Source organism: Cinclus cinclus, chromosome 2 (genome assembly GCF_963662255.1).
Source record: "Cinclus cinclus chromosome 2, bCinCin1.1, whole genome shotgun sequence".
Lineage (NCBI taxonomy): Eukaryota > Metazoa > Chordata > Aves > Passeriformes > Cinclidae > Cinclus > Cinclus cinclus.
In genome coordinates, this window is record NC_085047.1 from 87,259,745 (window position 1) to 87,272,845 (window position 13,101).

The 13,101-nt window shown below is 41.0% G+C and overlaps 1 protein-coding gene across 1 annotated transcript in view; it reads right to left on the reverse strand.

Moving 5' to 3' along the window:
* Positions 1 to 2,739: 2,739 nt before the first annotated feature.
* The window catches only part of AFF3 (ALF transcription elongation factor 3), a 264,286-nt gene continuing 253,924 nt past the window's right edge, over positions 2,740 to 13,101 (reverse strand). Inside the window, exons 17-21 of the mRNA XM_062514955.1 lie at positions 11,035 to 11,106; positions 8,544 to 8,637; positions 4,572 to 4,621; positions 4,229 to 4,443; positions 2,740 to 2,861 (exon numbers count right to left, since the gene is read on the reverse strand). Coding sequence (XP_062370939.1) covers positions 2,740 to 2,861; positions 4,229 to 4,443; positions 4,572 to 4,621; positions 8,544 to 8,637; positions 11,035 to 11,106 — 553 coding nt within the window. The remainder of the gene's footprint in view (positions 2,862 to 4,228; positions 4,444 to 4,571; positions 4,622 to 8,543; positions 8,638 to 11,034; positions 11,107 to 13,101) is intronic.

Sequence of the window (13,101 nt, forward strand, 5' to 3'; positions counted from 1 at the left end):
TAGCTGCAAGAAACCTTATGGAGAGAAGGCCAAACTTTCTAATCCACTCATCCTATTGTACCACTAGAAATTAAGGCTCAGTGTGCTCATTAGACAACACAGATGATGCCAGCATAAAAACTAAAAACCAGTAAGATTTCCATGGAAGCAATATTTTATCAGTATTTTAGCTGAAGTAACTCATACAGGAAAGGACAATCATCTACAGAGATGCTTAGTACTTGGAAATGTTAAAACAGGACAGCATTAATTCTTGCATTTCTTTGAAGTTTCTTGACATATTATATCCATACAAAGAGTTCATCATGATTAAGAAAAATACCCCGATCTTAGTAAAATAAACATGCTTCAAAGTTCTGTATTTGAAACTCAAATGCCACATGTGCAATAAAACTAAACTCCATTTAAGGCAAGTAATATATGTTACTTCTAAAATTTCTCAACATTAAGTATCAGAAAGGGCTCCCAAACCCCCAAACTTATCTGAAGATAAACATCATAGGCACCATCAAAGAAAACAGAAGCTAATCTAGCTGAAGTTTCACTTTCCTGATCTGAGGAGAAATCCCGCAGTACCTGCGGATGGCATTGGAGTAGCTGACAGAATCTGTTGCTACTAGTCTAGCAAATCCTGACAGACTTCCACAGCTGGAGGTCAGGCAAGTGATACACAGAAAGGCACCAATCAAGTTCTCCATGATACTTGTGACAAAACAAATTGTTTTCCTTCTGGGGTGGGTGACAGCTACGGCTGAGGGTGACCGCAGGACTCAGAGGTCACCTATATTGTCATTTAAAGGCAAGTACATGCTCTCTCCTAAAGCCAGCCACATTGTAACACTCGAGCCCACGCTAAGATGTGACCACAGCCACAGGGATTCTCTTGGGGGGAAGTATCTGAGCACCTATGGGCACAGAACTATTGGCCCAGGATGGCTTGGGGCTGAGCAGTTCCTTGGTGGCTGCTTCAGAGAACACAGTGAATGCTCTGAGTGTGAGCAATAGCTGGAGTTAAGGTGAGAAGCCTTGGCAGAAAAACACAGCTGTGTGGGGCTCAGTATGCTCATAAGCCCACTCTTTACCACAGGGTACATGGAGTCTGTGCTACCAAAGACATTTGACTGAGAAATTGTGCCATGTTGTTTGGTATCTTTTCTTCAAAATGCAGCTCTTCAAAAACGGGGGATGAAAAAAAAAGGCAGCAAGGGACAATTAATCAACCATTTGTATCAGTGGCTACTTCTACTTGTATCATCTATTCAAAGTGTATTTTGTACTCGCATTTTCTTAATATGTAAGCAAATTAGATTAGAAAATAACAGTAAAAGGGTTCACCTAATGACTCGGACAAGAGCAGTCCACTGAAAATCACCAAAACCGTTGATTTGAACAATGGCAGCAAATCTGACTGCAAAAAAAAAAATCTAATATAGAAAAGAATCCCCTAAATATGTGAAAACAACTGAAAGTGAGCAAAAATGCACTGAGTGCAAGCACAGTTGATATGAACTGGCCTTGACCTCATCTGACCCAAATTAAACTTCAATTATTGTGGGATTAATTCTCCTGGCATGAAAAACACAGCCTGTCAACAGGAACTGAAAACATCCCATAAATCAAGAAGCGTTAAAGCCTAGTTGAGGATTATGCACGAAGAGTGAGAGGATTATGATAGGAAACAGTTCTTAGCCTGATGAGCAGCAAACTCAGCTTCCCAGATAAAGGAAATTGCATATAATACTCCCATACAGCCTGGAAGAAAGTGTTGCAAGCTTCTGCTAGATGTAAAAGATATGAAAATCAAAATCTGCAGGATGAAGCCTTCCCATGCAAAGCCAACAACTGTTATAAATATCTGCCTCTCTGTGTGTGCAGCCAAAATGAACACATTTTCCTTCCTAAGTGGATTACTGTTTGCCATATTTTTCCCGATCTATTTACTGTCAGTAACAGAATGGAATTTTCCACCATCTCTTTTAAGTTCTTGCTATCACCATATCAGTTTTCAGGCCTTCCTTTTGCTTGATTCTGTAGGTTGCACTGTTGGTGAGGAGCCGAACGAGATGCAAAGTCATTTAAAAAGACAGGAGATAAAGAAATGCATGCATTTTGTTGAAACTTATTGCACATGAAGGAATGATGTCTTTCTCTGACTTAATGTGGACTACTCAACTCCTCTCTCTGCTCCAGTGGGGAAGTAACAGGGAGATGGCACATTAATATGGAAACTTCTGTGACATGTCCATGCTCTCAGTAAAAATTCTCCATGTCTACGATTTGCTCTCATTCATTCCAGTTCAGGAAAGCCCTTGTGTATGTGCTTCAGCTCTGCTGAAGTCATCAGGATTTCAGTATAAAGTTTAAGTTAAGAGCTTTCCTGAATAGGGATCTGTGCTTATTGCACTTGGTTCAATCAACCCATAAGATTTTGGTTTCTGAGTTTTTCAGTACAAGAATAGAAAGAGTATGTTTGTGCATTAAGATCAGTTCTTTATAGTATTTCTAGTGTATGAAAATGTTTGGAGAGTGATACAGAACAATTCCTTCTGAAGAGACATCACTGTATATTGTACCTCTGTGCAAATACAGGTCTACACTCAGAAGAATTTTGCTCAATATTGAAGAAATATTCACCTTTGTTTGGATCAATTCTGTAGCTGACTATTTCTGTAGCACAGTGTCCAGAATAACTGAATTATCCATGGAAGGGATACTGTCCATGTGAATGGCACACAGTCATTATGACAAGTGAGCGCTATTCCGCACCCAGTGAAGTCCTTGTTGAGTGTATTGAACCAAATGCTCCATACTGCTGTGCAAGGTGATAGGTCCCATCAATGCATCCAAGTCGTTAAAAAAATCTGCAGGGAAAAAAAGAAGATTCAGCATCAGAAGAGTGAATCTTTATTTGCTACTTGTCACCCTTTAGCAGATTTTACTCTCTTGCAAATTGAGTCAGGTTGAACATTCCATGGGAATTAAAGTTTAGTGCTGGTGAGATTAATTATAAAGCCCTGTGGTTCATGATGTTACAGGCTGATGCACAACAATTTTCTTTTTAAAGAATAAAGCAGGGAGTTTTTCAGCTTTGCTTTTCATTAATTTCCATTGAGTCTTGATAAAGCAAACAGACTCTGGGGAAGATTTATTCTGAGACTGAGGAGAAGTAGATCAAAAAGTCCACACACAAGTGTCCAGTGACACATTTGTGATTTGCTAGATATTTAAGCTACCATGACAGACAAATAGAGGCCTGTACAACATGGCCAACCTAGCCTAAAGAGTAAGTTGGCTAACTAGCCAGTCAGGACGTAGAATCACAGAATAGTTTGGGTTGGAAGAGATCTTAAAGATTAACCAGTTCCAACCCCTGTGCCATGGACAGGGATGATTCAGCTGTCTTCCCAGAGGCACATAGTGTCCATTTCAGATGCTCTCACGGAGTTGATACTTACAGCCTGGACTGGCAGATCTAACACAGGATGTGCAGAAGAGTTCTGGAGTGGCAGTTTAGTTAAGGATACCTCAGTGAATTGTTTCCCTGTCTCCCTTTCAGAGTGGACTAACTGCTGTTTGTATTGAACAAAGCTCCATCAACTGCAATGGGAGATAAGCCCTCCAACTTGCATCTACATACCTTCACTTAGGTGCCCTTGTTTTGACTGGGATCCTGCCCATGTCCCTGCCTTAAATACACAAATTACCCTGAAAACCAAGGAATACTTCACCATCAAGTCAGATGCTGAGGCATTTGCTCATGGAAACCTGTTCACCTGAGAGAAGTTTGCTGCAGGCACCTTGTTCCAATCCGTGTCTGCTACAGACGGGGGAAGGCTAGGGGCTGTTCTTGTCCTTCTGCAGAAAGGAGGTGTGCTCCTGCTTTCTGACGTGGTCTGGCTAAACACATTCCATTCAGCTTCATGACTTTGGGGGCAGGAAGCTGTCTTACCTCCCACAAACCTTCCTCTCTAGAATGCACAGATGGCAGTAAGTTCTACTCACAGCCAAGTCTATGACCTGTCTGTCACAAGTCCTGGCTCAACTCTTCTGAGCAAGACAGCTATCAAAATTGCCTTTTTGGGCTGTTTTGGAATAGACTAGGAGCAGACTGGAGAAAGAAATAATCTCTGCAATCCTACTTTGCAGATAGGTTTCATATCAAAACAGTTCTTCTGATCCAAATCATGTGACATTCTTCTCGAGTAGCCCATTGCCTTGCCTCGCTCACCTCTGTTTTCCTTGGCCAGGTTGTCAGCCATCTCCCAGTAGTCATAGCTGTGCAGGATGCTGTTGGTGATGCTGACGTGGTTGGCAGCCATCTGATGAATGCGCTGCGGGATGCTGATGATGGGAGATGGGGAAGGAGCCCCTGTGCTCCCCTGGGATCCTACAGAACTGACTGGAGAAGGGCTAGGGGACATAGGTGATGGAGTTCCTGTGCTCCTAGAAACCAGTGTTAATACAGTTATTTAAAAGGTGTTGGAATTAAAAACACAAGAGTATCAGAACATACCACAGGTGAATATATGATTTCTAACTGCCAATCTGATAAAAGTTTTGGTGCAACTTACTTTCCACTGGCACCCCAAGGAGATGGGTTCTGGGCAGCTTTTGATGAATTCTGGAAAGGAAAGAGTAATTCACAATGCATATAATTTATATAAGACTACAAAATTAAAACATTAAAGTACAGAAATGTAAAGAAACTGAAGCAATTGCATCACATGATGCAATAAACCCAGTCAGCCTAGTTTGATGTTATGATGAAACAGTGCTGCAGAACAGACTTGAAACATAGTCTTTTAAACACCCTGACATAGGGGCTGATTAGAAAAACATTAGGTGAAATGGAAATTTTTCACAGAAATCCTGGGAATTCAGAAAAAGAAAAATACTGCAGGACTCGGTAAAGTTTAGGCTGGAATTTCTTGTGATGAAGAAAATCAGAAAGATTTCCTCCCACTCTCCTGCCCCCAATGACAAATATCATTCCCTTAGGACCTTCAAGACTTTGCAAATCTGCTCAGCCTGGCATCCACAGGGATGTCAGTCGGGGATCTACAGCTCAGGTGGGTGTTTTAACCACCAGGCTCAAAAATCTTACTCATGATTGCTCCTTGTGGAGCTGTTCCCCTTAGTCTAAACATGGCAACATTCACAAGGTCAGAGACTGCCCATGTAGGTTGGTGGTTTTAAGAGCTGAAGGACTCCCCAAAGAACCCCAGAAGGGGCCATGTGGTCATTTAGTGTGGTCTCTTGTACACCTGGAGTCATTAAGACTCTCTCTGGTATACTGTACTTAGGCTAAAGAATTTAATTGCTTGAGAGACACTACCTTGTACAAGCACTGTATTTACAGAGAAGGAGAAATTTAGGTGTCAGCAGTAATGGAGACTGGATAGCTAAAATTATTTTAGTAGTTAAAACTCCAGGAGCTGGAGGGAATTCACTCACTGGTTCCTGACCATTTGACCTGTGGAAAAACTCCACCCCTCTCCCAAGTGACTGATTTAGTCATAGGCCTGTGAAAAAGAAATGTAAGAAGCCAAACTTTTCTAGTCCATCCCATCCACAGTCTCACATTCAGCAATGGCCAGTCTGATTTTTCAGAGGAAAGTAATCTCCTTGTGCTCTCCTGTGAAGCCAAACCTGCAGGTAATTGTGTGCTGGAGAACAGCCCTCTCTTCTTGGCATTCATGGGAGACCGATGTCCTACATCTTGAGATCTATTAGTGGATACTGTTTTAAATGCAAGGCTGCAGGTGTGGTAAACTGCAGGAGCTACAAGTAGTACCAGCAGTACAAAAATTCTTGGTCTCTCATGGCTTAGGAAGGAAAATAGTAATCAAAAGGCTTCAGATGTTCATGGATTTCCAGTCCAGGAGTAACCCTGCAGTGCACACAATCTGCAACGTCTGTTTTCTACCAATCACAGCACTTCTAAAAGAAGCTAAATTACTTTAAAAACGTATCTGATTTTATTCCTTCTAAAAAGGACATATAGCCATATAGAAATTCTTCTCTGTTGTATGTTTAGCCAGCCTCACAATTAGAAAAACAAATTCTGCTTCACAGTTTCAAGATTGAATCTTCTAACTTCAGTGGTATCTTTTTGGATTTTGTTGGGCCAAAGCCAGCAAAACCACATGTAATCTGCAAATTATCAGCTCTGTTTCCATGTACACAATGATCTCTTAACTCATTCAGCGCTAAACTGGACACATCTTCTAAGCCTGTCTTTGAAGAAGTTTGTTTTCTTAGTTTTACTATGTCTTCTGAAATGCCTCTTGGTATCTACATCTTTTATGTGCACTCTAACACTGGCTGTATTTTAGCAATTATCATACCACTGCTATGTGAACCCTGTCATTCTTCCTGCATTTTGACACTGGATCTGTCTTCCATGTCCCAGGTATGTAAGATGAAAAATAAGCTTTGGAGTGTCCCACAAGGGGTTCTTCCTTCAGAGGTTTTTTGTTTTTTTCCCCCCTCTTTTGACTGGAAAAGCTAAGGTGTAAAAAGGTAAAAAAGGAAAATTTCTCATTTACCATCTTAAACAGAACCAACCTGGGAATCCTCTGCATTTGATCCTGCTACAGAATGGATGTTTGGTTTTTTTTCCCCTTTCTTTTCTGATCTCAGAACTATTTGTCTTCATCTTTCTAGTGTAATGGAAACTGAGTACCTGTTGTTTACTTACATAGTTGTATGTAAGGAAATTTGAAAATTGGAGTCAAGGACACTTCCACTGTAAATGTAACCAACCTCTGCCTTACTGCACAACTTGCCACATGTGTTTTTTCTCATATTTTAGGGATACTGCTGCAGCTTCCTCTCAGTTCTGCACCAGAAAGGTGGGGGAAAGGATTCTAAAGAGTATAATGTTGTAAGGGACCATCTCTTATCCCACTTTCCCTACTGCAACCCCATTCTCCTGGTTTCTTTATGCTTTTGTATGTGCCTGGCCCCTGAATATCTGTGCCTTCTTTTTAATTCTCTGCAGCATTTTTTTTTATAATGGAAATAAACCACCTAAAGGAGATTTAAGTAGTATTTTTTTCTTTTCTAAAAGAAAAGTGTGTCTAATTTTCCCTGCAAATGTGTGACAAGATTTAAAATCTTTCTCTGATTGATAATATACGAGGAAGTTCTTAATGCAGTCAGCATTTCATGTCATTTGGTTTTGAAAGCTTTTAGATACCAAATATGAAAGGAGTGGAGAATTGGCTTGTTTTCCACTGAAAATTATAGCAAATGGATGTATTTTCCATTTTTGCTTTTAAAGGTGAGAATACCTTCTAATGTGAAGCTATGCTATCATTGTGTCAGCAGGAGCTCAGCAGAAAACCAAACTCTTCTTGGCTACAGTAGAGTGTAAGTCCATTTTGTGTTTGCTGTGAAACAGTCTCTGTCTGCTAGCAGGAGACATTTTACATGGCTGAGAGCTGTTCTTAATACAGCTATTCTCTGAACTGGTCAAGAAAAATAAAGTACTTCAATAGGCACATATTTCTTTCTCCTGAAATCAAGTACTTGTTAGAGAAACATAACGTGTTGGATTATATATTGCTAAATTTTTGAAGCAATCACATTGACTTCAATTTGCATTTGACAATAACAGATCTGTCAATTCCCTTCCCTGTCTTCATGTGTTCAGAATTTGGTTATAAGCATTTGTGCTTGTATTTGAATTTTTTTATTAACAAAATATCAGAGGATGGATGTTTTTCATTTCAAGGTTCTTCTGTCCACAAAAAAAAAAACCAAACAAAACAAAAAAAAAACCAAACAAACAAAAAAAACCCAAAAAACAAAAACACAAAAAAAAACCCCCAGAAAAACCCAAATGAGCCCTGTGTCCAAAGACAAATGGCTGTTAAGGTCCTGTAAATATATTAAAATACTTCGAGAGACTTCAGTCTTTTTCAAAATAAACAGTGCTTGGACTTGTCAGAAGTGAAAAACGGAAGCAGTAACAGCTGAAGCAAAGCAGGAAGGGGAAGTCAACAGTGGCATGTCAAGTACATGGCAGGTGGTCTGTCTGCCCTCTGTGCTTCTGTGCAACTCCTGCTGAACTCAGCGTGAGCTGTTTGACAGTTCCCTGGGTAAGATGTCCTACTGCACTGTCCTACCTACTGATGCTGCTTAGTGGCTGGCCTGCATCTGAGGACTGATCTAGATCAAAGTCTTCAACTCATGAGAACTGTAATCCTGAAGGGGATTCTTGGAGTAAAACCTGCAAAACCTATTCACAACAGGGCTGGATAGCACTACACAATTGACCAAGAATAATCTGAAAATACCTGTTTGTTAGTACAACAAATTTAGTATCCTTTGTGAAGGGTCACAGTGTGTATTTTTCAAAGAGGGACACTTGTGAAGATAACTGAACTAACTAGAGCTCAGATGTTGCCATGGGATCCTATGGTAAAATGCCACTAATTTCACAGGGGAAACGAATTCCAGGACAGCTACTGCTCTAGTAAGATGCTCTGTCTCCTGTAAAGACACACTGATCTAAAAACATGCGATAAATAATGCACCTTGAAATACTCAATAAGTGCTTTTGAATACTTGACCGCGTGGTCTCTCTTGAGTCGGAACATTCTCCAGTACAGAAGGGCCAGGCAGCGGTAACTGGAATACAAGGGAAAGCAGAAAGTAAAGGGTTACTCCTCAACAGAAATCCCACTGAATATCTTATATCTTCAAACTAATACAGAGTGGAAGGCTGACAGCACCTTGCTTACAATTTTTATCACCATTTGTTGGCAGTACTTCACACTTTGGCATGGATTCATGAGCAGAGCTAGGTACTACAGCCAGGGCAGGTCATGCTGACAAATGCTACCAGTGAGGTACTAAACAAAATATATTCAGAAGAGTCTGGGCTCCTAGGCTTTCATTCACACTTGACCAAAAGCCTGTCCCACGAAAAGAGACATCCTGGAACTCAACATACACATTTTTTTCCCCCCTTGCAATTACATAAACAGCTTTTTGAGATATCTTGGGACTTTATTGCAATAGCCTGGAGCCTATATAGTGAACTCAAGTTATTGTGGATGTATTTTGTATGCACCCAGTGGTCTCTTCCAGCAGCTGGAGATGGCTGGCATATAGGGAAACCTTGGATCTGGCACAGATTTCAGTGGCCAAGGTTCTCTGCAGGAAACCAGAACAGAGATTGTGTTGGAGCCTGGAGGCTGTTCCCGGGCCACTTGCCTGATTTGGTCCCCAAAGGAAACCAGCAGTGGGCTGAAAAACTCAATGTGCTGTACTGGTACTGTCTGCCCCTGTGCTCCTTCTTAGTCTGCAGAATGCCACACACCTTTAAAGCTACAAAATTAAATGAGAGTAATGGCTACTGACTATAGTTATGCACTGCAATAGTCAGTATTTAGGACACATACACTTTGCTAGTGGCTTCAGGTGTGCCAGTCTATTTTCCAAACTGAGAATCACCACCACCTTTTCCCAGCAAGGTTTCTGGATTGAAAAAGTGTGAAAACCGGGGCAAGTGTGAAAGTGCCCCACAGTAATGCTGCTTTCAAAGCAAAAACCCTGTATATTTTGCTTTTCCTTTGGCAGCAGAGGCCTTGTTTGTAAAAGCAGTATTTAGTCTTGGAGCCAATCCGGAGCATCAGAAGGTGCCTTGAGTTTGGAATTGCAAGGTGCTCCCCATCTGCCCGCACCTAAGCTCTGCCCACACCTCAGCGAACGCCTAGAATTAGCAAATAGTCCCTGAAAAAGCCCACTGCCCGGGTGGCTGCTGAGGCAGGCTGGCTGCTGTCCGGAGCGCGGCGGTGAAATCCCGGCCGTGGCCGCTGGAGGACAGTGTCTCCCCGGGAGAAGCGGGCCGGGAGCGGGCGGGCTGGCAGCCTGCCCGGCGGGCGCCGGGAGCAGCCGCGGGATGCGGCGGCCGCGCAGCCACCACCATCACTCTCCCTCTGTCACCTTCACAGGTACAGCACATATGCAAATGGTGTCAGCTCATCTGCTGGCTGGCAGACGGTGAGTTAAGATTGCCATTCATCGCCCAGAGAAGGCTCCGTCTGCTTTCCCTCGCGCTGACCTTTCTCCTGCTGGAACAGATGCAGCGGCTCGGCTCCCTGAATTTGGATGTGCTTCCTCACGCACCGAAGCGCTCCGGCAGCTCCCAGCAAGCCTTTGTAATATGGCTTTATATGTCTTTTTTTAACCGTTCTTTAGTCATTTTCCCACCTAAGCGTTTTTAAAGCAATCGCCCCTAATGCATTCTGTGGGCCTCCCGATGGCACAGAAAACCAGTGACAGAGAAAGGACATTAAAAAAAAAAGCATCTCTGAATATTTTGTCCCTTTTTATACAAATGATTAATTAGGACTCCTTCTTTATGGAGGCTAAAGATGCATTTAATTTGGATTTTAACAGATGGTTAATAGATGTTAAAAACACACTTGCTGATTGTAAATGTCCACTTACTGAGACTCAGTAACCATGTAATAGGTATTTTATATATTAACTACAAAGATATTAAATTAAAAATTGATTTTAATAACATTCTAGTATTTTACTAGCAATCAGAAACCATCCTATAGAATCTAAGGTGCTAACATATATATTTAGAAATATCAATTTAATAGATAATCCAAAAGCCTTAATTATCCCCATCACCATATTGCCTTTCATATAACAGAAATATAATTTATGATTATTGAGCCTAAAATGTCTGCCACAAAAGAGTTTACCGAGCTGTTGGTACAAAAGTACATCACTCATAAAAACAACAAACCATCAGGCATTTAAAAATTAATTACACTGACGAACCATAGCCATCCTGTCACAGTCAATAAATAAGTATGAATTGCTTATTTAGAGAGACAGGACTCATACTTGGTACAGTGATACGAGGGCTGGACCTTCCCAGAGAAGAAAGTATTCTCTTAATTTCAATAGAGAACATAATTCTATCTGGCTGCATCCAACATCTGATTTTCAAGAACAGTCTCACTGCAAAAAATAAGCCTTTTGAGGAAAGCTTGATCTACTAACCATAATGCTGCCAGCTGTTTGTCTTCTGGTGTGGCGTTAGGGCCTGAGTGGGTTTTTAGTCTCACTGCATACCTAAGCAAGAAGAAAAAAAACCAATGTGAGTTAACTGAGGCAACTTTATATTACTGATCAGAGAGCTATGCTGGCCAATGTAGTTTGATCTACCCCTTTATACATATTTGTTCAAGTTACCAGACATACATGTGTTTTTCCTGGTTGTGTTTCAGAGATGTTTTACCGTTAGCAGTGCATCCCTAAACAGCCGTGAACTCCCTTGATTATCTATCAGTCCAGAGGGGAGCCTAGCTGGTGAGGTGACACTATCCTACCAAAATAACCTCTGCTGCTGTGGAGACCCAGTTACACAGAGTTCATACAGAAAGGGGTTTGGAGCATTTGAAGGCACACACAGCCTGCCTGGAAGCTGGTGCTGACCTCACCCTGCCAGTTCTGAGCGTGTCTACCCAGATTTGTGCCTCCGAGCACAGCACGGCAGAGGGGGAACATGTGGCTCTGAGCTATTTTTGCTCACATGACATTACATTCAAACTCTATAAATATTAAAGATCCACAGAGGTAGCACTGGTGTTTCAAGAGTTTAAGTGCTATGCAATCACAAATTGGTTTCTGGAAATCTCAGCTTCCTTGTCTGAACAACATACAAGGTTAGAACAACACACAATACTTCTGGGCTCACTTCCAGAAAAATACCTGTTCCCCATAATTAGCTGCTTGAGATATTTTCTTACCTTTGCTTTCAAACTCTAATTCTGATATCTGTGCAGATTCAGAATGAACATTTTGTTTCTACAGTCATACTTAGTAAAACCACTTATTTTTCTGAGTTGCAGTGAGATCAACAGCAATTCACATTACAACATGGCCACAGCTATACACACTATTGAAAGCTATGGATCTGCAAGCAAAATTCATTTCCAGAGTTAGGACCATATATTTGCTACCATGAGAAAAGACAGAGCAGACAAAGAGAGAGCTTTTTGCCTTCAGGAAAAAAAAAAAGGGAGGAATTACAGAGATGGAAAAAAAGAAGGAAAAAATTGCAGAGATGGAATGTACTATTCTCTTACAGAAAAACAGCAAAGTATTTGATTTTGTTCAATAACCTTCGAATTAGTAAGCCTCGATCCAGTGAAATGCATGAGAAGACAGCCCTAAGTGGAATAAAATGCTAGTGGAATTATTAACATGCAAGAAAATCTTCATTCTACAACAACACGAAATCCAAAAGGATGCTTTTATTTTAGGAGCTCTGATTTATTATGAATATGATTAAAAATGAAAATGTGTTACTTCCTATGAGCTTAATCCTGACAAGAACTGCCTGGCTGACTGTCCTGAGGAATGATACCATGGTACCACTGATACTGTCAGTGCAGATTTCTCCACTAGTGTGGCTGGGCTCGCTCTCTTGCAGAATCCCTCAGCTGCTGCAGTGATTTTGACCTTTGTTTTCTCTACCAATGACACTCCCAGTAACGTCAATTTTAACCAACTATAATGGAGAAAAGGACTTAAGAGACATGCTTTTTTCAGAGGGACTGTGGGTGGCAGTGAATTCTAGACTGCCCTGTTTGGAGGTGACTGAAGGTAGGGGTAGTTCTTAGGGTGAGCTGTGCTCCCGACTCTACTGGCTACATCAGGAGCACACATATCAAATGGACTTTGAGTGTCTGTTTTTCTGTCACTGTTCATATCTTCCTTCAGGTAATCTTTAAACAGCAATCTTAAACATGTTGCAATATTTTTCAAGTTGACACTCCATGAGAATGGTTTTGTTATTATGGATTACTGGTTTCCTCCACTGAATAGCTCAGGACTTACATCATGAAACTGTTTTAGTAATTTGCAACTCAAGTAATATGGAAATCTTTGAGTTGTTTTGTGTTTTTGTTTGTTTCTTTAATTTCTTTTTCATTCTTCACAGTTTCTTGACTCAATTTCCAAATTAGTCACATACAATACATACACATTACATATGACTAAACAGGCCCTTGTAAGGAGTTCACTTCTACCTTTTACTGAACGTACAAAAATAGGTGATAATGC